This window comes from Mesoplodon mirus, assembly GCF_964341445.2.
Source record: "Mesoplodon mirus genome assembly, chromosome: 9".
Taxonomy (NCBI): Eukaryota; Metazoa; Chordata; class Mammalia; order Artiodactyla; family Ziphiidae; genus Mesoplodon; species Mesoplodon mirus.
In genome coordinates this window covers 25,461,671-25,483,759 of record NC_138985.1, presented here as the reverse complement: position 1 = coordinate 25,483,759, position 22,089 = coordinate 25,461,671, and the positions used below count along the sequence as shown (strand labels likewise).

General features: G+C 36.3%; 1 protein-coding gene and 1 long non-coding RNA gene across 3 annotated transcripts in view; one reads left to right on the top strand and one right to left on the bottom strand.

The window, feature by feature from the left end:
- Positions 1-22,089, top strand: part of LOC309810134 — a 252,520-nt gene that overhangs the window by 201,832 nt on the left and 28,599 nt on the right. The window lies entirely within an intron of this gene.
- CDK13 (cyclin dependent kinase 13) overlaps positions 13,807-22,089 on the bottom strand; it is a 112,613-nt gene continuing 104,330 nt past the window's right edge. The window contains exons 12-14 of one of the 2 annotated variants that reach the window (XM_082631904.1): positions 21,435-21,640; positions 17,514-17,966; positions 13,807-16,865 (exon numbers count right to left, since the gene is read on the bottom strand). In XM_082631904.1, coding sequence (XP_082488030.1) covers positions 16,015-16,865; positions 17,514-17,966; positions 21,435-21,640 — 1,510 coding nt within the window. In that variant the 3' untranslated portion in view covers positions 13,807-16,014. The remainder of the gene's footprint in view (positions 16,866-17,513; positions 17,967-21,434; positions 21,641-22,089) is intronic. The other variant, XM_082631905.1, reaches the window with a different exon arrangement.

Here is a 22,089-nt window from a genome sequence, read left to right as displayed (position 1 = left end):
GAAAAAATAAGTTGGACTTCATTAAAACTGAAAATTTCTGTTATGCAAAAGATGCTGTTAGGAGAATGAAAAGATAAGCCACAGGTGGCGAGAAAATATTTGCAAAACAATGAGATACCATTGTTACTATGGTTAAGTCCAAAGGCAAAAATCCAAAACACCGACAACACCAAATGCTGACAGGATGTGGAGCAACATCAACTTTCATTGCTGGTGGGAATGGGAGATGGTGTAGCCAATTTGGAAGACAGTTTGGCAATTTCTTAGAAAACTAAACATACTCTTTCTTACCAAACAACCTAGCAATCTCATTCCTTGTTATTTACCCAGATGAGTTGAAAATATTTGTCCACACAAAAACCAGCACACAAATGTTGATAACAGTTTTATTCATAATTGCAAAACTTGGAAGCAGCCAACAAGTCAAGTCCTTCAGTAGGTAAATGGATAAACAAACTGGTAGATCCATACAATGGAATGTTATTCAGCAATTTAAAAAAAAAAGTTATCAAGTCACAAAAAGTCATGGAAGGCCCTTAAAAGCATAACACTAAGTCCAAGAAGCTGAACTGAAAAGGCTACATACTATATAATTCCAACATTTGACAGTCGGAAAACACAAAACTACAAAAACAGTAAAAAGATCAGATTGCCAGGAGTTGCGAGGGGTGGATAAGTGGAGGGAGGGATGAACAGGTAGACCACAGGGGATTTTTAGGGCAGTGAAACTATTCTCTTATGGTACTGTAATGGTGGATACATGTCATTATACATTTGCCCAAACCCATAGAATGTACAACACACTACAGAGTCTACTCTGTGATTTTAGTTAATCATGTGTCAATAATGGTTCATCAATTGTACCAAATGTGCAACTAATGCAAGGTGTCTATAACAGAGGAAACTGGAAGTGGGAGGAGAATGAGAGGGTATGGGGGAGCTCTCTGTATTTCCTCCTCATTTTTCTGTAAACATGAACTGCTCAGAAAAATAAAGTCTACTGATTTTTAAAATTTTGTTTTGCTCCAGCTTCTCTGTGGAAAACAGAACAGAAGATTGACAGAGTAGATTCCCAAAGACCATTCAGTAAACTACTGAAATAGTCAGGGTCAGAGATGGTTGTGCATTACATTAAGGTAATGACAGTAGAGCTGGAAATGGACGGTTCCAGGCATAAGAAGGTTGAAGGTATTAATCCTGTCGTTTCTCTCTGTGTGAGAGGAAGTATAATTCCTTCTTTGTTTTTCTCTCAGTCCTTATGTATAATCTGTGTTAAATATTTGTATATGCCAATGCCACAGATTGAACTGTCACTATAATCCTTTAATTCTGTATACTTTTAAGTATACTTTTAAGTATACATTTGTAAAAATTATTCAATACAAATTATTTTAAAAATTATGTATATAGTAAGTACTTAAATTGGTCCTCAACTTTCATTTCACCTTCCATTTGGAAAGATTAGAAAAAAAAATTTTTTTTTGAATGCCCTGACTCCCTTGCACCCACAGAGTTCTGAATATAAATTCACGCTTTCCAATTAGAGGCACTTAAGATTTAGAAAACAAAAGTGAGTCAGAGGCCGTCTTCAATTGGCTTCTGGCTGTCACCAGTGGTTAGGAAGGTTGCAGTTTTCCTGAGATTCCAGTGTTCGTTTGCCAGCTTGCTAGGTGTCTCCAGCTTCTTGATCTAATTCTCTAGTTCCTCATTGCAGCTTCATTTGTCTTCCTGTTGTCTGGATGCTGTTGCTGGTGGTGGGGTCTTCCAGTTTTAGCCTGGCCTTAGATGCAGTAGCCTCTCTAGTGGACTACTTTCTGTATTTTCAGAGAGCATTCCAGAAGGCCCAACTCAGATCCTGCTCCTTCAGGCTTTCCAGTGGTTTTGTCATAACCTGAATGTCTGTCCCTTCCCACTTAATACTTACACTGAATTTTGTTTTATGCCTTGAACCCCGATTGATTAAATATATCACAATCTATAGAGATGTTAAAAGTAAAAATTTATCTGTTATCTGGAAATCCCTGTTTGTTTTTGGAAAGAGGAATGAGAAATGGGAAGAGAAAAACACAGGGATGTCCTGTGAGGCTGAAGTTGTTAAATTTCAGACCAACTTGCATTACATTAGTGTACAATATCAATGAATATCTGGGCCACATAGAATACCCAAATCTTGATGGGTCACTAACTTTTTGATAGTTAAGAAATAAATAAAAATAAAGAATAATTAAATAAATAAGAAAGTAATGAAAGAAATGACATCAAACCCAATGCTTATGAGGCTAGATAATAATAGGAGTTCAAAGGAAACTGCCAGAGTTTTATTTTTCTTTAGGCGAGCACATTATCTGGGATAAATGTATTTGGTTGGGTTTTATGACTCCAGCACTCAAATTTCATTTTTTTTTTTTTTACTTTATAATTAGGGTAAGCTTTCATCATAAGAAAATATCAACATGACTTTCTTTGGTTTTGTTTTGATTTTATCAAATGACTCTTAAACATATCTGTAATTTGATGATGCAAAAGCAACATTGAAATAAATATTGCATATTACCTTTCCCTTTGGTCTTTAAAATTGTTATTAATCCTTTGAAAGTCAGAATCCCTAATGTTATTGAAGCATCTTCAACATTCAGCTACCAGAGAGGACTGAAGGGGCAAGAGGAAACACTTGCCATCTTTTTCCTAGCTCTCATTACATGTGAAAGAAGCTGAGAAATTACTCACTTTTTATATTTGTACTAACTTAATGCCCAATACAGAAGTGCAGTGTTGCCAGATTTTCCCATTTTTTAAATAACTGGCAGAAATCTGGACTTTTTTACACAAACCCTCCCAGTTTTAAACTAATTTTTTTAATGTTTAAGCACTGAATCAAACAAAACTACCTATAAGCTGAATCCCAACCCTGGATCACCAGTTTAAGATCTTTGTTCTGAGTAATTAACAGAAAAATGTGCACATTTTTAGTAAATGCTTTTTATAAATTTATTAGACCAGGGTTCTCGGGGGTGGGGGTTGCTTTTTAAGATGGGACTGGAAACAATTGAGTAAATTTCGTAAATATTCCCATTATATGTAGATACAAAGGAATTCTTGGTGGCTGACATTCTACATTTTAGGGCCATTTTGCAATTCAACCGTTTATTGGGAATGAATGATTGTGATTATTTTTTTAATGTAATTAACACCACATGAGCCTATAGAGTATGGGATGAGATTCCTGTTGAAGGATACTATTATATTACAAACCCTGAATTTAAAGTAATGGCAGATTTCTTCTCAAACTTTGGCACTACGCTGTAATCATTTTAAGTTTATGACCCTAGGAAATGAACTGGACTAAAATTCAAAGCTTTAGGGAGAAGATGTTAAGAAAATAAATAGTTCCTACATTGCTAGAGTTTTATCTCAAAAACCACACATTTTCATGCCTATCTTTCAAGAAAAATTCTATATACTGTCATGAGCAAAGTGTTTATCACTTTACAGCTATATGGCATTCGTTTAAAAAAAAAAGAAAACTTTTGGGTCTCAGTCTATAACTTGAATTGATTAAATCATCTGACTAACTGAACAAGGTAAATTAAAATTACTAAGGTTTCTTTGTCTGCTTTTCTTTATCATAGATACTTCCTAAGACAGCAGTTCTGGTTAACATTTGCTACTTCTGATGATGGAAATAATGTTTGTTCCTGGTGAAAAACTCAAACAATTCAGAAATGTGTAAAGCAGAATGTGAAAATCTCTTGTAACCCCAGTCCAGTTAACGGCTTAAATCTTTCAAAAGATTTTATATGCAAAAACAAATCCTTTTTTAAAAAAATGGTGTCATACTAGATGAGCAGTTTTGCAGTACCCCACTACAGTTAAGTTTTGTACTAGTCTAGATTCCATCAAGCTGCAAGGTTCAGAAACTCCACCGTAAATTGACTTATACAGCAAACATTTTATTGACAAAGTCTAGGTCCTGTCTGGACAGAGGAGCTAAGATGCTTTCTCTTGGGTTTGCTGTCTCTTGCTGTTTGTTCTTCTCTTGTCTTGGTCCCATTTTCCAGCAGACCCTTGCCTCATGATTACAGTAAGGCTGATACAATCCCTCTTAGCAACCCCAGTGGAAAGGAGAGATTCTAGCTTCTTAACAGTGTTCCAAGAGTCTTGGAATTGAGTCTTACTGGCACTGATCGAGTCATATGTCCATCCCTGAATCTGCAACTGTGACCAAGAGAATGTGGTGTTTGTCGATCAGTGGGTCAAGCCTGGGGCAATTGCCATCACAGAAGGAGAGGTAAAGTTTGTAGTCCCCTCTGAACCACAGAGACTGAAAGTAGAAGGACGCATAGTTTCCTAATAGAAAGCAGAATATTATTGACAAAGGGGGAATGAATGCTAAGTAAGAAAAGACATTCCACCTCCCAGCAGCCCAAGTTCCATATATAGGCTTCCTTCTATACACGTTTTTTTGTAGTTTTTTTGGTTTTGTTTTGTTTTTACTTTATATTTTGAATGTTAGATTTACAGATAAGTTGTGAAGATAGTACAGAGAGTTCCCATATAGCCTTCACACAACGTTGCCTGGTATTAACATCTTGCGTAACCATAGTACATTTGTTAAAACTGAGAATACTAAACTAAAACTAAAATGCAGACTTTATTTAGATTTCATCAGTCTTTCCAACAATGATCTCTTTTCTGTTCCAGAATCCAACCCAGGATTCCACATTGCATTTAGCATAGATACACTTCTTAAAAATAGTCACACCTCATAAAATGTAACTAATATATATGTATGACAAAACATCTCCTTATAAAGAAAACCCAGAGTCTCATTATTCATTCATATTGGAGTTCAGAACTCTGGATGATTTGTATTTCTCTTTTCCATTCTAGATATAGCACAACTCATTATGGCAAACTATGGCTAAATTATACACTCAATCAATTCCACCATACTTAATATGCAGTGATAGAAAGAAAACAGGGTAATTGCAGTTGAAAGGAGGAGGAGGAAGACAAAGACATGAAGGGGAGGAGGAGAAGGAAGGGAGGGGGAGGGAAGAGAGAAAAAGGAAGGAAGGAAGAGAAAAAAGGAAGGAGGGAAGGAAGAGAGAGAAAAGAAAGAAGGCAAAGAAAAGAAAAAAGAAACTTCCATTAGGATGGGAGACAAATGAAAACATACAGTGGTCACCATATACATGTAACATATCCTAATTGAGAAGAATAGCAAAGACTCCCTGTCTTGGCAGTAAAGTGAGGTTTTTGATCAGCTGTGGTTCTCCTCTCTGAATCCCCTCTGTCCTTGTTATATGACCATATCTTAGATGCTCACTGAGGAGTCTTTTTCCTTCAAGTGACTGCCACTCTTTAGCAACCTACTTCTTGTTCTTATGAAGTGTTCTGCTATTCTAGAACTGAATGACTTAATTTTGTTCCATTTTATTCTCTTACTTGATATACTCTTATAATTCTGCTTCCAGTGAAGGCTTTCCCTTCTAAGTGCATTCCTTTATCTTGCATGTAAAGGGATATATTTATTATATATCTGTATTTGTTCATTAAATATTGAGCTTTTTCTAGGTGCTAGGAGTAGAGAAGAACAAAACAAAACTCTGGCCCCCTTAGAACTTATATGGAAAAAAATTGTTAATGCCATAGAGAAAGTTGAGCTGGAAGGAACTTCTTTGTTTGGCAAGAGATTTTTCTAGGAATACGGATAGTTTGTCCATAGTAACAGGAAAGAAGTTAATGAAATGACGACAGTTAGTGAAAGGTGGGGGTGATACAGTAGGAACTTTGGTATTTCTCTCATTTATTTCTGTATCTGTGGAAATAGGGAACAAAGTCACCAACTGAAAGTGAGAATGGGGGAGTATTATGGGCTGAATTGTGTCCCCTCAAAATTTACGTTTAAGTCCTAACCCTCAGTACCTCACAATGTAACTATATTTGGAGATAAGGTCGTTTAAAAGGTTATTAAGTTAAAATGAGGCCCTTGGACTTCCCTGGTGGCGCAGTGGTTGGGAGTCCGCCTGCCGATGCAGGGGACGCGGGTTCGTGCCCCGGTCTGGGGGGATCCCACGTGCCGCGGAGTGGCTGGACCCGTGAGCCATGGCCGCTGAGCCTGCACGTCCGGAGCCTGTGCTCCGCAACGGGAGAGGCCACAACAGTGAGAGGCCCACGTACTGCAAAAAAAATAAACAAAACATGAGGCCCTTGATGTGGGCCCTAATCCAATGACTGATTTCCTTATAAGAAGAGGAAATTTGGATACACAGACATGAGACATGCACTCACACAGAGGAAAGACTATGTGAGGACACAGCAAGAATGCTGCCTTGGCAGCTCTAGCAAACTAATACAGGAAGGAAATACTGGAGATTTGAGTAGAGAAGAAAAAAGTATTAAATGATCATGTGGGAAAACGAGAGAATGAAAAGTATGAGGTAATTATGCTTTACTTTATCAAAGATGCCATTGATTGTAAGACACACTATTTTTTAGGTAACACTAAAAAGGGGAAAACTCTACCAATTAAAGTATGACATACCATAGTGGCATATATAAGACACATCCTCATTTCAGAGATATTAAGTGTGAAAATCTATGCTTTAGAACTGATGAACCATGGTAGTATAACTGTTGGGTAGCCTTAAGGGCCCATGTGAGATTAGTGATCATGAAGTAAAGTGAAACTAGTGGGCATGGTTGAGTGTTTTTCCAGCAATGTTCAGCTGCATGGATGCAGTGGATTTAAACCTTGGGGATGTTGGGTCTGAACAGTTTTGGCTTTTTCACATGAATACAGGAAAGCAAGAGCGTGACAAGGCAGTTGCAGATGTGTATAAGGGAGTGAGAAAGGTGGTTGGAGTAAGAGTATCAGAGTGGGCTGCAAACTTGGGTGGGGGGAGGGCGGTTCCAGCGTAGGGTAAGTATTGTGCTTGAATTGAGATTTGCAGGGGTCATGGAACTCGTGGCCATAAAGTCGAGGGTATGACAAGGACATGAGTAGCTGAGATGAGGCGGAGGATAAGACCATTGGAGGAGCGGCAGAGAAACAGAGAAGCCAAGATTTTAAGGATCATCCACACGGATGCTGAAATCAAGATAGAAATAGGGCACAGTGATAGTGAGCCAGGAATTAAAATCTTCAAAGAATGGCGGGGAGGGTGAAAGGGGAAGGACAGGTCAGAGGTCAGTAAATAACTGCAGCAGGGAGGCATGAGTGAAGCAGTCTGATGACACAAGCGGCAAATCTCCATAGTTTTAAAGCAGCAACAAGAACAGTCTGAAAGTGAAAATGAACATCAAAAAGGACACTTAACTAGATTCCAGGCCCAGTGGTCCAAGGGAGAAAAAACAGCCATCACTTGAGAAGGCCGCAGGGCAGTCAGTCCCCTCAGGGAAGAGCTAGATTTCAGTCAAAGCAAGAAGGCCGAGGGAACACCACTATTCCCTAACACACTGAGGATGGAATTCTAAGGTCAAGGTTGTTTCCCTTAGACTTTGCAGAAACTTTTAGCATCCAGTGTTAATGGTGAGGGGGTGTGGTGCCAGTATGATTCTCTGTCTTTTGCAGACAATCTGTTTTTATTTTCTCAGTATACAATAAATAAATGTAAAGTTCCAATAAAATTTAAAATTCTGAGATATTATTTTGACGTATATCAAGTGTGACTCTCATCATACATCTTGCTTTGCATTCCGTGGATCTCTTCAATACAAGATTCATGTCTTTTTCAACTCTGGAAAGTTTTCTTCTAGTATTTCTTTATGTATCTCCATTCTACCTGTTCTCTCTTTTTGCAACCCCTATCAGATGAATATTGGGATATCTAGATCTAGCCTCCATTTCTCAATTTTCCCTTTAAACTTTTAATTTTTTAGTAGTGAATTTTAGGGAGGATCATTCCCAGCATCACTCAGCTTGATATTCAGGCTCACTAATTTGATCTTCAGCTGTGGATATTCTATTTTACAGCCCATCCACTTTTTGTTTGTTTACAATCATGTTTTTAACATCCAAGAACACTGATCCTTACTTTGTCAGCCTTTTTTTAGATGAATGCCTAATAATAATTACAAGTGACTCTCCAACATTGCTTCGACCTTGGTCTAAGTCAGTCATGGTAATCCCATTCCTCTTTTTGGTGACTGATTTGGCAACCTTTTTATAGGAGACAGTCTATAGCAACTCTTATATAACTTCTGAAGTTATTCATTCAAGAAACAGGTGTATGTCTTTGAAATATTTAAAGCTGAGTAGAAAAGTCTGTATACACATTACAAATCAACAGAAGGCCTCAAAATACAAATTTCTAAAAAAGAGAGAAAGAAAACCAGTTTTAGCAAAAGATTAAAAACAAAGCCAGCAAGGTAGCATTAAAAAAGGGGGGGGGGGCAAGCAGAGAGAGTGTGAAATAAACTCACAGGAAGACCAATTGTAGTAATATTAAAACTGGACCTAGTAGAATTAAAAGTTTTAAAAGCTTGAATAAATGGAATAGAGATTAAGTAGTTATGAACCTGTATGTGCTGAATATAGCACTGAATATATAAAGCAAAAAGAATTAGACATATAAGGAAAAATACGTTAATAGCAGTATAAGAATTTATTTTACATTTCTCACTCCTTGAGAAATAAGATATAGAGAATCTTACCAGTGTGTAATAATATTGATTTAATGCTTATATGACAAATTATATCAAATGACATACTTATCCTAAAGAAATATTTACAAAATTTATTTGCTTGGCAGACTTAAAAGAAACCCTTAATAAATTCCCCAAAGCAGACTACATACACTGACTATATGTAACAGAAAATCTGTTATTAACAAAAAAATAAAAAATAAAATATATCCAACGACCTGGAAATTGAAACACACTATTCTAAATAATCCTTGGATCAAACAAGCAATCAAATTTGCAACCACTAAATATTCTGAAAACACAACATTCTTAACCTACTGGATGGAAGCAAAGAAATATCAGAGAATTCATAGCATTAAAATGGTTTCTTTTAGAATTGGAAGGAAGAAAAACAAATGGACCAATTATTCAACTCAAGAGGTAGGGATAAATAAGGGAAGTAGAAGAAAAGAATCAAAATCAAACTGTTAAAATAAATAAGAAGTAAATGATAGATTTTTATTCCCTGGTGGTGAGAGGACAGAGGTAGAATGGGGCAAATCCTAACTAGTCTAATCAGGGAAAAGAGAAAAAACACACAAAGGATATGTAACAATAGATGATAATGTTTTTAAAACACTGAGATTATTAAGTACAACTGTATGCTAAAAACATTTTAAATATAAGATGGACTATATGATGAATTTCAGAAAAAATAAAATTACCAACATTTACTCAAGAAACAGAACCCTGAAAAGATCAAGGACACATGAGGAAATGGAGAAACAGTGAAAGAATCACCTTCAAGAAAAAAGTCAGGTGTATTTGGATATAAATAAAACAGCATCAACTTCAAAAAAAAATCATTCTCAGGACACATAAGCCATTCTAAATCAAATAAAACACAAGTTTTCCAGTTTCTTCTGTAACACTATCAAAACCTGTTAATTAAAACTAGACTTACCTCATAAACATAACTACAAAATACTAAATACAGGGTTAGTCAATAGAATACAGCAGTATTTCTAATGAATGGCTCAGTATTAGATTCTACTAATATAACTGGTGCCTATCATCAATAGATCAAAGGAGAAAATGCTTTACAATGAAAAAGCATTTAAAAAAATTTAACATCTAATCATGATAAATGGGCTTCATGAATATTCTTAACATAATAAACTATTCTATTTCTAATCTATAGCTTAAATTATACGAGTGAAATACTAAAAAATTAAGATGTTCGTAAAATCAGAAACAAGAATGCCCATTATCATATTCAATCAACTGAAAACTATTAGAAATAATAGAAGTAATGTGGCCAGTTTTTAAAAAATGACAGCTTTCCTATATAAGCAGACTAGTTTAAAATATTATTTATAACAATATGAAGAGCCCATTTCTAGAAGCAAAAACAAAAAAAATTTTTTTGAAAACTCTTAAAAAAACCAACATATCAGAACTACAGTAAGGAAACTTTCAGAATTTTTAATGAGGAACATGCAAAAAACCACCAACCCAAACAAAAACAAACAACAAAAAAAAACCACACTAATTTAAACACTTAATATGTTTCTAGTTAAAATCCTAAAAGGATACTTGGTGAAAGTGATCAAAGTGATTCAGAAAGTCCCAAGGAAAAACAGGCAGAAATAGACAAGCTTTGAAACAATGGACAATTAAATTACGTTCCATCTTAAATACTGTCGCCTGCTATGTGCTACACGTAGTTTATGAAGATATAATACAAATGTACTTCTAACCAGAAGAGAAATATCAGGGTGGAACATAACTGAAAAGCCCAGAAACAGACCCAAATAAGACAGATGACATTTTAAAACTATGGATAGGATGAACTATTTAACAAATGCTGTTGGCATAGTTAGTATAGCCATTCAGAAAAAGTATAAAGTTGGATCCTTACCTCACAACATTTAGCAAAATAAATTCTAGAACAGTTTAGAATTAAGTGTAAAAGCAGAAAGCCAGAGAAGTAAAATAAAATTGTGTAAAAAGTAAAATAACCTTGGACTACGGAAAACTTTTCTAAGGAGAAACCAAAAGGAAAAGATGAATAGATTCGACTACATGTACCTATTAAATTTTCCTTTATCAAAACACACCACAGTATTTTTAAGATTATAGTTCACAAAGGGCTACCTACCTTCTATAAAAAGCTCTTCAAAGCAACAGAGAGGAAATACCTAATAGCTAAACATATGAATAGTTAATAAACAAGACACCCAGCTAGCATGTATATAAATTTCACTGCTAATCAGAGAAATACAAATTAAAACAAGATGACTTCTCAACTGTCAAAATGGCAAAGATTTAAAATGCTTAAATACCCAGCATAACTAAATGAAAAGGGAAAGTAATAGGATTGTAAAACTTGCAAACCTTTCCTGAGGGCTATATGGATATAGCAAAAGTTTAGATGGGCACTCTTTAGGTCAGCAACTCCAAAGAAATTACATACATTTGTGTGTTTGTACTTAACGCAGATTTTCCTCACATTGTTATTTATAACAGAAAAGTTAGAAATATTTTGTGTCCAGCAATGAGGAGTTGTTAAATTTTGGTTCTTCTATAAAGGAGTAATTTACAATCACTAAAAAGAGGACGGAATTTAATTACTGACATAGAAGGATGTCCACAAAATATTATTAAATGAAAAACTCTAATTACAAAGCTATGGGTAGTATAATCCCACTGTTTTAAGAAAAGACATCCATCACACACACAATATTAATGGTGGTTATCTCTGGATGTGTTCCTACATTTTCGAATATGTACAAAAAGGAAAAAAGAAGGGTTCCAGGTTTAAAGCGTTGTCTATAAAGCATGACACAGCGGTTGTAACAAGTGCTTATCCTCATCAGATAAGATTATTTCTAAGAGTCTGTTCTGTATATGAGCAAGAAGAAAACAAGGATAAAAATAGCCTGGATTTTTAGGGCAGTTTATTTACAGACTATCAAATACAGTCTTTTTTCTTTTGTTAAACAAATGGCTTATATTAAACACATTAGATTTAGGAGTTATGAGACTTTACTAAAAATTCTTGCAAAAAAGAACACCTTTACAACAAATTAACTTAATTGTGAAAAAAATTAAAGTGTGATTCACTACGGAGCCTCATTTTCAATGCGGCATTTTCAGTAAGAAAAAAAATTTTTAATGGGACATTTGATATGGTGAAAGGAATAAGACCCACAAAGTGTTAGTCTACACAATTCAAACAGCAAGTTCTTTTCTCATATGATCAAAATTTTGTTTTCCCCACCTTCAACTAGATCCCTTGATAGCTTTTCTCTTAATAGCTTTTATTTTTAATTAAACTAGAAACAGTTTAAGAAATTATCTGGAGAGGCCTTTGGTAAATGACAAACCATTGCTCCCCTTATAAACTGCTTAAAACTATAAAAACTTGAAAGAATTTAAAAGCAGTGTTTGCAGGCCTGCTGATATGGACCTTGCTCCTACAAACAAAAAATATGTTTAAGTGAAAGATTCAGTCTTATTATCTAATTGTTAGATATTTAGGTAACCATTGTTTTAAAAAAAGAAAATGAGGCACCTCCTTTTTAAAGACTATCCATATATGAAACAAACAGCCTCTACAGGGTCCCAATTAAGTTTTCTAAAATTTTATTTCCCTGTTTTTTCTGAAGCCTTTTTTTAAGTTGACTTTTCAAAGCCATCTGTGTTAAACTAGCTGTTCAGTATTCTAAATTTAATTATTTTATTTTACTATAACACTGGTAAGTATTTTAACAGTCAATTTTCTCATTAAAAAGTTAAGTATTTACTACAGAATTTAGTTATGGCTTAGAGGAACAACCCTGGTAATCCATCTAAATCTCATTTTTCTTAGCTGTAAAGTGAAGAGATGGACCAGATGATTTTAGATTTTTGGGACATCCTGTTCAGACTTTTAAAATATCAAAATCATTATCCCAGGGAATCAGTAGACCTTTATTCAAATCTATTTCAGCTTTACCTTTAAAAAAAGGGGGGGGGCGCTCAGGAGAAAAATCACCTAAAATTGGATTAAGTTCATAGCAAATACAGCAAAACTTTAACTCAGAAGAACCAGAAAGATTAGTTTGGAAGCATTTAACCCATTTACCTTCCATTTTTCTCAAGAAGTCTTGATACTCCTTACAAATTGGCCTACTGTAAACTGGCCAGCTCCAACTTAAATTTTGTTTTCATCAATGAGTTTCCAATTGTTCTATTTCTTTCCAGAACTTTCTCTATTCAAATTTGACTTTAAAATTTTACACATTTTCATCTTACTTTCACTTAGGTATAATTTAGATACAGCTCAAGAGTAGCAAGTACTATTAGCTTCTCCACTTTTTAAATATTCTTGCTCACTGTCAGCCCACTAGAAGTAGGATTTAAAGCCTTTCATGTTGATTGATGTACCCCAAGTACTAGAATAGTACCTGGCACTTGGTAGGCGCTGAATATATATTTACTGAAGGAGTGAAGCTCTGAATCACAGCTAAAGCACTATCTTAATTCACATTCCACAAACTATTTTAATCAATAAACCCTTAAAATGAGTCTTAAAATTTCATGGGTGACAGCAACTCTCTAGCAAATAATGAAGACTTGGGAAACATGAGTTGCATGCAGAAAAAGCTGCTGTATCAAGAAATACATAAGGGAATTTCACATGGGAGATAATAAATATGTTCTTCTTTTGGTAGGTCCAATCTTTGTCTATTTTCATCTTCTCATTTGCAATCTGACTTACCTGTTTCTTTGAAAAAAAACTTAAGTAACATTTTATGTTCCTTAAATTTCACCCAAGAATACTCAGTGATTACTGCAGTTATTATAACATACAGAATTAGTGATTTCCCAACCCTGTTCTTTTCATTAATCCAAATTTACTTAAGTATTAAATGATATGAAAGGATGCATTAAGATTTTTACTACCATATTTCATCAACTTTAAGAAACATTCTTTCATGTAACATCTCTGAACTTGGGAAGTATCTTACAATTGATGTATCTTAGCCTTGAGTTGTGGTTTAACTGGCAACACTTTTCCTAACTAGTGCATAAAATATTGTTGTCTCACAATCAATGCTGTCTTAGGGTAATATTAGGAGCTATAGTTCAAATCTTCAATTTCAAGCAACAATTTCCTTGTCCTCCCAGCCACTCTCCCAACATAAATACGTAACTGAAATGTTAGGAAAAACTATCCAAACACAGTTCAATTTTATATAAAATATTTAATTTTTAAAACACAGGCTATTCATGTCACATAAATATCTTCAATTTTAGGTTAGCTGCTACGGTCAGCAGAATTATCAAGTGTGACTATTAAGAATAACTTAGATACTGTCACTTATAGGAAAGTCTAAAGCTCTAAGACTCACCATATTAAAATTCCAGATACTTGAATACTGTAGCTATTTTGCTAAATTTCAAAATATTTCTTCACTTCCTGCAATGTAGTTTTATTATAAGTTGTTAGTATTCAATATTCAAATAAAACCAAAATAATTTTTCTTCCATTCATTTCTTTCTCCCCAACAAAAATTCCATCAAAAGACATCAACTCATTTTATAGCAGTAAAATGGTGAATTATTCACTTTAAACTATTCTTACTGTTACCAAACTATAATGCTTCCCATGCACTGTTTTGAAATGAAGGTTCACAAGTCAGATAGAGGGCACAGGATTAAAAGACTGACTTTAGAACTGGAGCCACTTCCATTTGGTAACAGTTGTTCCAATTTAAGATTCCAATCAAAAAATAAGTTACCAGGAGAACAGTTAAAACAAAACGGTGAGTTGGCACAGCTCTCCTTTCCAGAGTCTGTTTTGCCATTTAGTGCTAATGGCAACACTGGTTGTTTACCTTTGGTTCCTTTCTAGGATCATCATAATGGTATGTGTGTTTGAGTGCACACACACAGTTAGTTAAACTTGACACCATTACAGTTGAAATAAGGGTTATCCATCATTCTAAAATGGACTAAAATAAAGTTACTCTAGGTGTGGCAGAAGTTGTAGTAAACCTCGTAGAAAGTGAGAGGAGAGAGAAGAAGAGGGTTTTTTTGCACTACTTTTTCTTTTTACTTCAGTAAATTCAACCTAAGCAATGTTTCTAGTTAACGAGTAAAATGAACAGTTAACTTCGTCTTAAAATGGCAACTGTATAACTTAAAATATGGTGTTCGCCATCCCTCCCCCCATGAACTTTAACAGAATTATGCCAATTCTGTTATTAAGCCTTGTTTCTATGCTACTGCCCTCCAATTATGCATGGCAAAAGGAAACAGGGACAAAGTGGCAGCCTGAAAGAAAATGGTACTCTAAAATTCTCATTTAGCTATTATTTTCAACCATTTAAATGACACAACTTTTCAGAACTTTTTCTCAGAAGTAACAAAAGGTACTGTTGGGAGTTGGACTCCCTTTCTTTGCTCTCACTCCCCTATCAAGAGAAGGTGGTAGTGGAAGGTAACACAACCCAAAGAAAAGGAGAAAGTGTGATAGGCAGAGGGAATGAACCTAACAGGAACCGAGCAGGCAGCCCCTAGACACTTGAGAGCTCCCTGTCTCTTCAATACAATGCATTGATTCCCTTTAGTAGACAAATGGGTGTAAAGGTTAACTACTTTCTCAGACCTTAAGCTTACCTGTTAAGGCACTTACTTACCCTCCCCACCCCACCCATATTTTTCATATAAAACCCGCTATTTCATTTGAATGCATTTTGCTAGGCTATGATAATCTGCAAAATAAAACAAAAATAACGTTGACCATTTTTTTTTTATAAAACTGTTGCATCAAGAGAAAGGTTGTGTTTTATTTTCTGAAATGAGCACAAAGTACACCTTTCACAATAACACTGAAAGCAGGTGCAAAGACTGACAGTGACCTTTGACTAAAGGTAGCTTTGTAAAAAGAAAAATACCAAATAAATCAGTGCCCTTTCTGATTGTTGTAAAACTGGAGGGGGGGAGGGGTTGTTTGTTTGTTACATAAAAGTTGGTCCAAACTTACAAAAAAGCACAAATGTGCATAGTTCAGAAGATCTGCAAGAGGGCCATAAAAGACTTTTATGTCCCTAAGATTAGCATCCACTTAAAACTGCAAGAATACAAAATAAAATTGTTAACTAGAATTTGTGAAGATGTACAATCAATAGATCTAGTTTTTTAGAACAGCATGAATTTAAGCAAAGGTGGTTTTTTTTGTCTTTTTTTTAAACTATTGTATGCAAGACCCTTTTCCACATAAAAATAAAGCTGTTGTTGAATTAATATTATTCAAGTCTCTTGGATCGCTGCCTTAAACTGCAGCTAGAAAAGTCTTTCCAGATAAAAATGATGTGCCTGAGGAAAAACAGATACTCAGTATGGTAACCCTCTGCCTCGACCTCTGCCAGCTGATGTGCTAATGTGTCCCCTGTATCCCTGTGAATACCCAGGTCCTTGGGCAGGAGAAGTCCAGGTCTGTCCATGCATGAGGCCAGGACCACCTGGGTTTTCCTGTAAGTTACCACCATAGTTATAGTTGTGCATCTTTGCTGGCAAAGGATGAGTACTCTCTGGCCCTGTGGAAGGGTCACTGCTGTTTGCCAGGACTGCAATGGGGCCATGGCTATATTCAAATCTATGGTCCTTGTCTCCACTAAACAACATGGGACCTGTATTGAGGTAAATGTCTCCATATCCAGCTACTGAACTGGGAAATGACTCGGAAAAGGCAGAAGGCTGAGGTGGACCACCAGAATGAGATGAAGTAGTACTGTAGTTATCCAAGGCCTGAATATCTGAGTTCCCAATGAAGCTACGTCGTTCCAATGGTGGGGCAGAGGCGCCTCCTAGACCATCGCTGCTAACATAAGGAGCAGAAGAGAAAGAGGAGGGTCCAAAACTGTCCTTGTAGTCTGAAGGGGGTACATAAGTGTCTCCTGCTTGGTAGTCAACGCCACTTTCTCTTTTGGGATCATCCTGGGGCTGATGCTGAGCAAGTAGCTGTAACAGGGCTGCTTTCACTCCAGCATGAGGGTCAGTTAACGAAGAACTAGTGGTGGGTACATGCTGGTTTTCTGTCCGATAATCTAGATCTTCTTCAGTGACTGGTGGTGGTTCAGGTGGCTCGGGAGGTCGCTGATCAGGAGGCAGAATACGAGGCCGATCAGGTTCTGGCGTGAGCTCCAATATCCTCATGTCTTGGTGCTGGATGAGGTCATCTTGCCCTAAGTGAAACAAGGCAAAAAAAGAGAGTCGAAAGTTACCATGGAAAACAAAAATTTCAAAATAGTTAATGTTTTCTAAAGAGCATTAGAAGTTCTATCTCTGGCAAAAAAAAAAAAAAAAAAAAAACACACACACACACAAAACAAACAAACAAAAAAACCCAAACAAACAAACAAAAACAACCCAAAAGTCAAATGAAAAAGAAAAAGGTATATGTAAGTATTAAAATATCGCCTGCTACCATTTGAGTCTATGGTGACAGAAAAATTTTGTTGTATTTGACTTTTCAAAGGCATCTCACATGTACCTATTTACTGCCTGAAGAACAAAAGCTACTGTATACATAAAGTTTCTGCCTTGGTCAATCATCCTGTTGCAACTGGAGTGAAAGATGATTTCTTAACCATAGGTTCACATGAGAAACGTTGAGAACATTCATAATGAATTCTATCACCCACAGATAATTTGTTAAGGAATCAACTCCTAGGAGTACACAGACTAAGAAACCAACCTATAACCAGTGACCTGAGAATTTTCAGGACATCTCCTAGCAAAGCTACTAAACACTATGCATTATAGCTAATCATCAACAGCAAGAAAACAGTGTGAATGCAGCCGTGTTAGTGGTCTGCTATCTGTACACTCACCCGACGCCGGAGTGCTAGGTTCTGGAGGTGGCCTGAGTTGTAATGACGCTTCATGTCCCGATCCATTTTCCCTCTCTTCCAGTAGCACATCTTTCTGCTTTGACTGCTGAGCCTTTATTAACTGAGTCAACAGAACTGCAAATGCACTCTGCACAGCCGCCTGGGCAGCATCAGTCTCCACTTTAGGCTGGACGTTCTGAGAAGAAGGCTGAATTCCTCCCAGCGGTTTCGAAGACTCCTGTTGTGGTGTTGATGGATCTGTCTGTTTTTCACCTGTTGCCAAAATTCCAGCAGGAAGGTTTATTTTATTTAGCTGCTGTTGAGTCTCAGAGTTTACCTTAATGTTCAACACTCGGACAAAATCAGCCATACTAACACTTGTTTTAGTTTGTAGTAGGTTTAGTAGGATTGCCAATTCACTGTGGTTTAACTGCTGTCCAGGGCCTGTTTTTACTAAAGACAAAACGTGTATTAATTAGAATTGCCATGATTCACAGCTCTCCCCACCCCACAGAATGGCTCTGTATTACCCTATTAAAATGTACATTCGTGGGACAGTGTTTGAGAAATACTGTGAAAAGGGAATCTCTTTCTAGTTCAATTTCATGTACATTTAAGATGTAACGGCACATAAATTAAAACAAAAAAAGAACTGCAGTGCCTTTTGAATAAATTATCTTTAAGGGTAAATACTTCGAAAGGAAAACCAAGACCACCATTAGAACCCCATACTATAGACATGACCAGGAAATAGCACCTGAGAATGGGTACTGGATGATGATCATGAAGACGACGACGACGACGACGATGATGACTACAATTTTAGGCTCCTTTCTGAGCATTTTATATCCTTTATTCCTCACAACAACCTTATAAGGCATGCTTTATTATTGGCCCCATTTTTTTTACTGAAGAAGAAAATGACATCCAGAGTGACTAAATAACTTGCTCAAGGTCACAAACTCTGTAAGTGGCAGAGTTGAGATTTGAACCCAGGTATTCTGATTCCAGAGTCTGAACTCTTTTTTTTTTTAATAGATTTATTTTATTTATTTATTTATTTTTGGCTGTTTGGGGTCTTCACTGCTGTGTGTGGCCTCTCTCTAGTTGCGGTGCACGGGCTTCTCATTGCGGTGGCTTCTCCTGTTGTGGAGCACGGGCTCTAGGCGCGCAGGCTACAGTAGCTGTGGCTCACGGGCTCTAGAGCGTAGGCTCAGTAATTGTGGCGCATGGGCTTAGTTGCTCTGTGGCACGTGGGATCTTCCCGGACCAGGGCTTGAACCCGTGTCCCCTACATTGGCAGGCGGATTCTTAACCAATGCGCCACCAGGGAAGTCCCCAGAGTCTGAACTCTTAACCACTCCCTGTACTGCTTATATAAAATAACATGTATTTTCTAAAAACCTAACCTTATCTTTGCAGTAAATTCAAACTGGGAATTTGTAGACTGTCTGATATAATGTCTTTTATTCAAACTGCTTTTTTTAAAGTTAAGCACTCTTGGTAAATTAGGAACTACTACAGAAGCATGCTTATCGTGTACATATAAGGTGGCATTAATTCATGACCACTAAAACAGTTGTTTTTCTTTTTCTAATTTTCAGTTTAGACTTGTGATGGTTTACGTAGGTTCTTGTGCAAGTTTATCTGAGTCATACATAACAAGGCTCAAATGTACATAATACTATATAAGCTAAGTGATAATACAGATACTGATAAGCAATTTCCATAACCACAGATGACAGACTAATAGTACTCCAAGATGAAAAAGTGATGATTAATGCTTTTTTAAAATATATTCTCTCTTTATATATTTTGAGATACTTTTTATTACTTCTTAATATTTTTAGAATAATTCAAAACAAACTCTTGCAAGTTCCTCTTGTGATCCACAGGTATTAATAAGGAACCATGCTTGTTTGCTACACCCCAAGTGCCAGTTTTCCTCATTTTCCCTTTCATTTCTCTATTAACAGAGGTAGTCTCCATGTGAGCTCAGAGAAGTACACTTTAACTGTGGTGTCTCATCTACACAGAAGGGGCATTTTTATTTCATGGCACTTATTGATGATGTAGAAAATGGAGCAAAGAGGATTCATTCCTATTTCAAAAAACTAGAACCCTGCTTCCCTGGTGGCACAAGTGGTTGAGAGTCCGCCTGCCAATGCAGGGGACACGGGTTCGTGCCCCGGTCCGAGAAGATCCCACATGCCGCAGAGCGGCTGGGCCCGTGAGCCATGGCCGCTGAGCCTGTGCGTCCGGAGCCTGTGCTCCGCAACGGGAGAGGCCACAACAGTGAGAGGCCCACGTGCCACAAAAAAAAAAAAAAAACACTAGAACCCTCACTTCTTAATAGTGACAGTTTGAAAAGAGAAGGGAAGGAGGGAGGAAGGGATAAAATGAAATTCTAAAATTAACAGAGTTTCAAATATGCAAAAGCTAAGAAACAATAAGAAAATGAGCCCAGAATTCATTTTTTATCAGCTAAAATAGAGTAAAATAACTACCCTCTATTCCACTAGGCTTCCTAGTGGAATAAGGACATCAGTTCCATGAAGAGAAGCAGAAATAAACACCTGGTAGTCTTATTAAGGAATATGACAACTGTTGCCTGGGACAAGTGACCACCATCCAAACTTCCTTTTACAACCATCTCAAATCCTTTTTCAGTAGTAGATGGTATATAAAACAGGTGACATAAACACAAACCAAGATAACTTCTTGTTGCTTCTGTCTTTCTCCAAATTTTACATATTTTTACCATGAAGAGAAATAATACTGAACTTGATATAGACAACCCTCACTTTGTACAACAAATAAATGTGTTTTCTCCTAAGCTACATATACATCAAATATTTTCATGTACAAGAGGAATTTACTATTTCAAGAAACTCTGAAGAATACTTTTGAACAACAAATAACAATTAATTTTGGTTTTTAAAGTAACATGTATTATTAGCACTTTAATGTAGTCTGACCAAGGTCAACTCTAAGCTTGTAGACTACATGGAAAAGCATTAAGGTAATCTTTCTCAAGCTTTCTCAGCTAATCTACATTCAACCACCAAAAGTTCAATCTGATCCACAGATCTGTTTTAATCACCTAACTGATCAGTCAATACTTACTCATCTCTTAATAAGTTTTCATGTTTAATAAAACACCACCTCCACACATACATGTATTTATTTCTTATCATCTCTGTCTTCATAAAAACATTAAAGCTGAATGCTTTCTGGATTCTTGAGGCAAAATGAGGGAGTGGATTCCATTTTTTTTAAAGTCGTTAACTAAATGAGAGAATGAATTTAACAGCACTTCTGACAACATTGAAGAGGTTCGTTCCTCATGAAGAAGCTTTTACTCTTATAACAGATTGAGTCAGACGAAGAAATTTAACTTTCCCCAAAATACCCTTCTTTATCATACTTCAAGTCACTTTTGGCACAATATCAGATTCCAGTCTGAAATTCTATAATATATTGGGAAATATATTAAAAGTGACCTGAGGACATTACAAACAGTATGAAAGAGCTTCTACTCTGATTCCTGGCTGTTTTCCTTTATCTTTCTTCTTACTCCTGAAAAGCATCCACAGACATTCAATGCTGAGCCTCACAGAATAGTGTCAGTAAAAGACCTACTGACTCTTGCACTAGGGAAAAAAAGAAAACAGAGAAACCTGACCCATCACTAATCATATGTAATTTGATGCCTTCTTTATAAATTAATCTTACCTTGAGATTGCTTAATATTGTGGTGCCGGTAGCAGTGAAACATCTGTACTGGCACAACTGAATAACAAGGAAATGTTGAATTCAGTGTTCAACTTTTAGCCACAAGTGCTTTAACACTACAGCAATATAATTAACGCCAGCCACAAAACAATGTGAAGAAAATCAACCCATGGAAGCATTACTGACCAGGTGCTACATTCGAGTTGCCCTGAGATTTCAGTTGTGAAGACGGCAGCACACCCTGAGGCGTGTTAGTTCTGCTGTCATCCATGCCCAGAGACAAGTCCTTTCTGGGGGCTTTAATTGTGGAAACATCATCAGTCATGCCCATCTGCTTCTGTCTTCTTCGCTTTTTACTCCATAACTCATGACAATCTTGCCATAAAGGAAGGCTGGAAAAAAAAGTATTAAACTGTTTGTCAATGGCATTTCTTAACAACAACAACAAAATGATAGTATTTACTACATAGCCCCAAAGCTGCCACCCCCACTCCCCCACATCATTCTTGAAGATTTCACACACAGACTTTGTAAACTCCTCCAACACAAATCACCCTTAATGACCCCCTCCTTCAGGGCTTCACCTATACAGACAAACAATTTTTCTGTGGCTTCTGGATAATCAATGCATAATAACTTATTAAAACTATGAATGAAGAATATATGTTCACAAAAATAGGTTACTATTAGCCTTGGTGCAATCTTTTAAAGCCAATTCTTATCATAGTACAACATACATTGAATAGGACATGGAAAAAAAAAGGTGAAAAATATGCCACTTGCAGGAACTAGACACGGAACTAAAAAGTAGCAAAGGCTAGGACATAAATTTGCGAAAAGT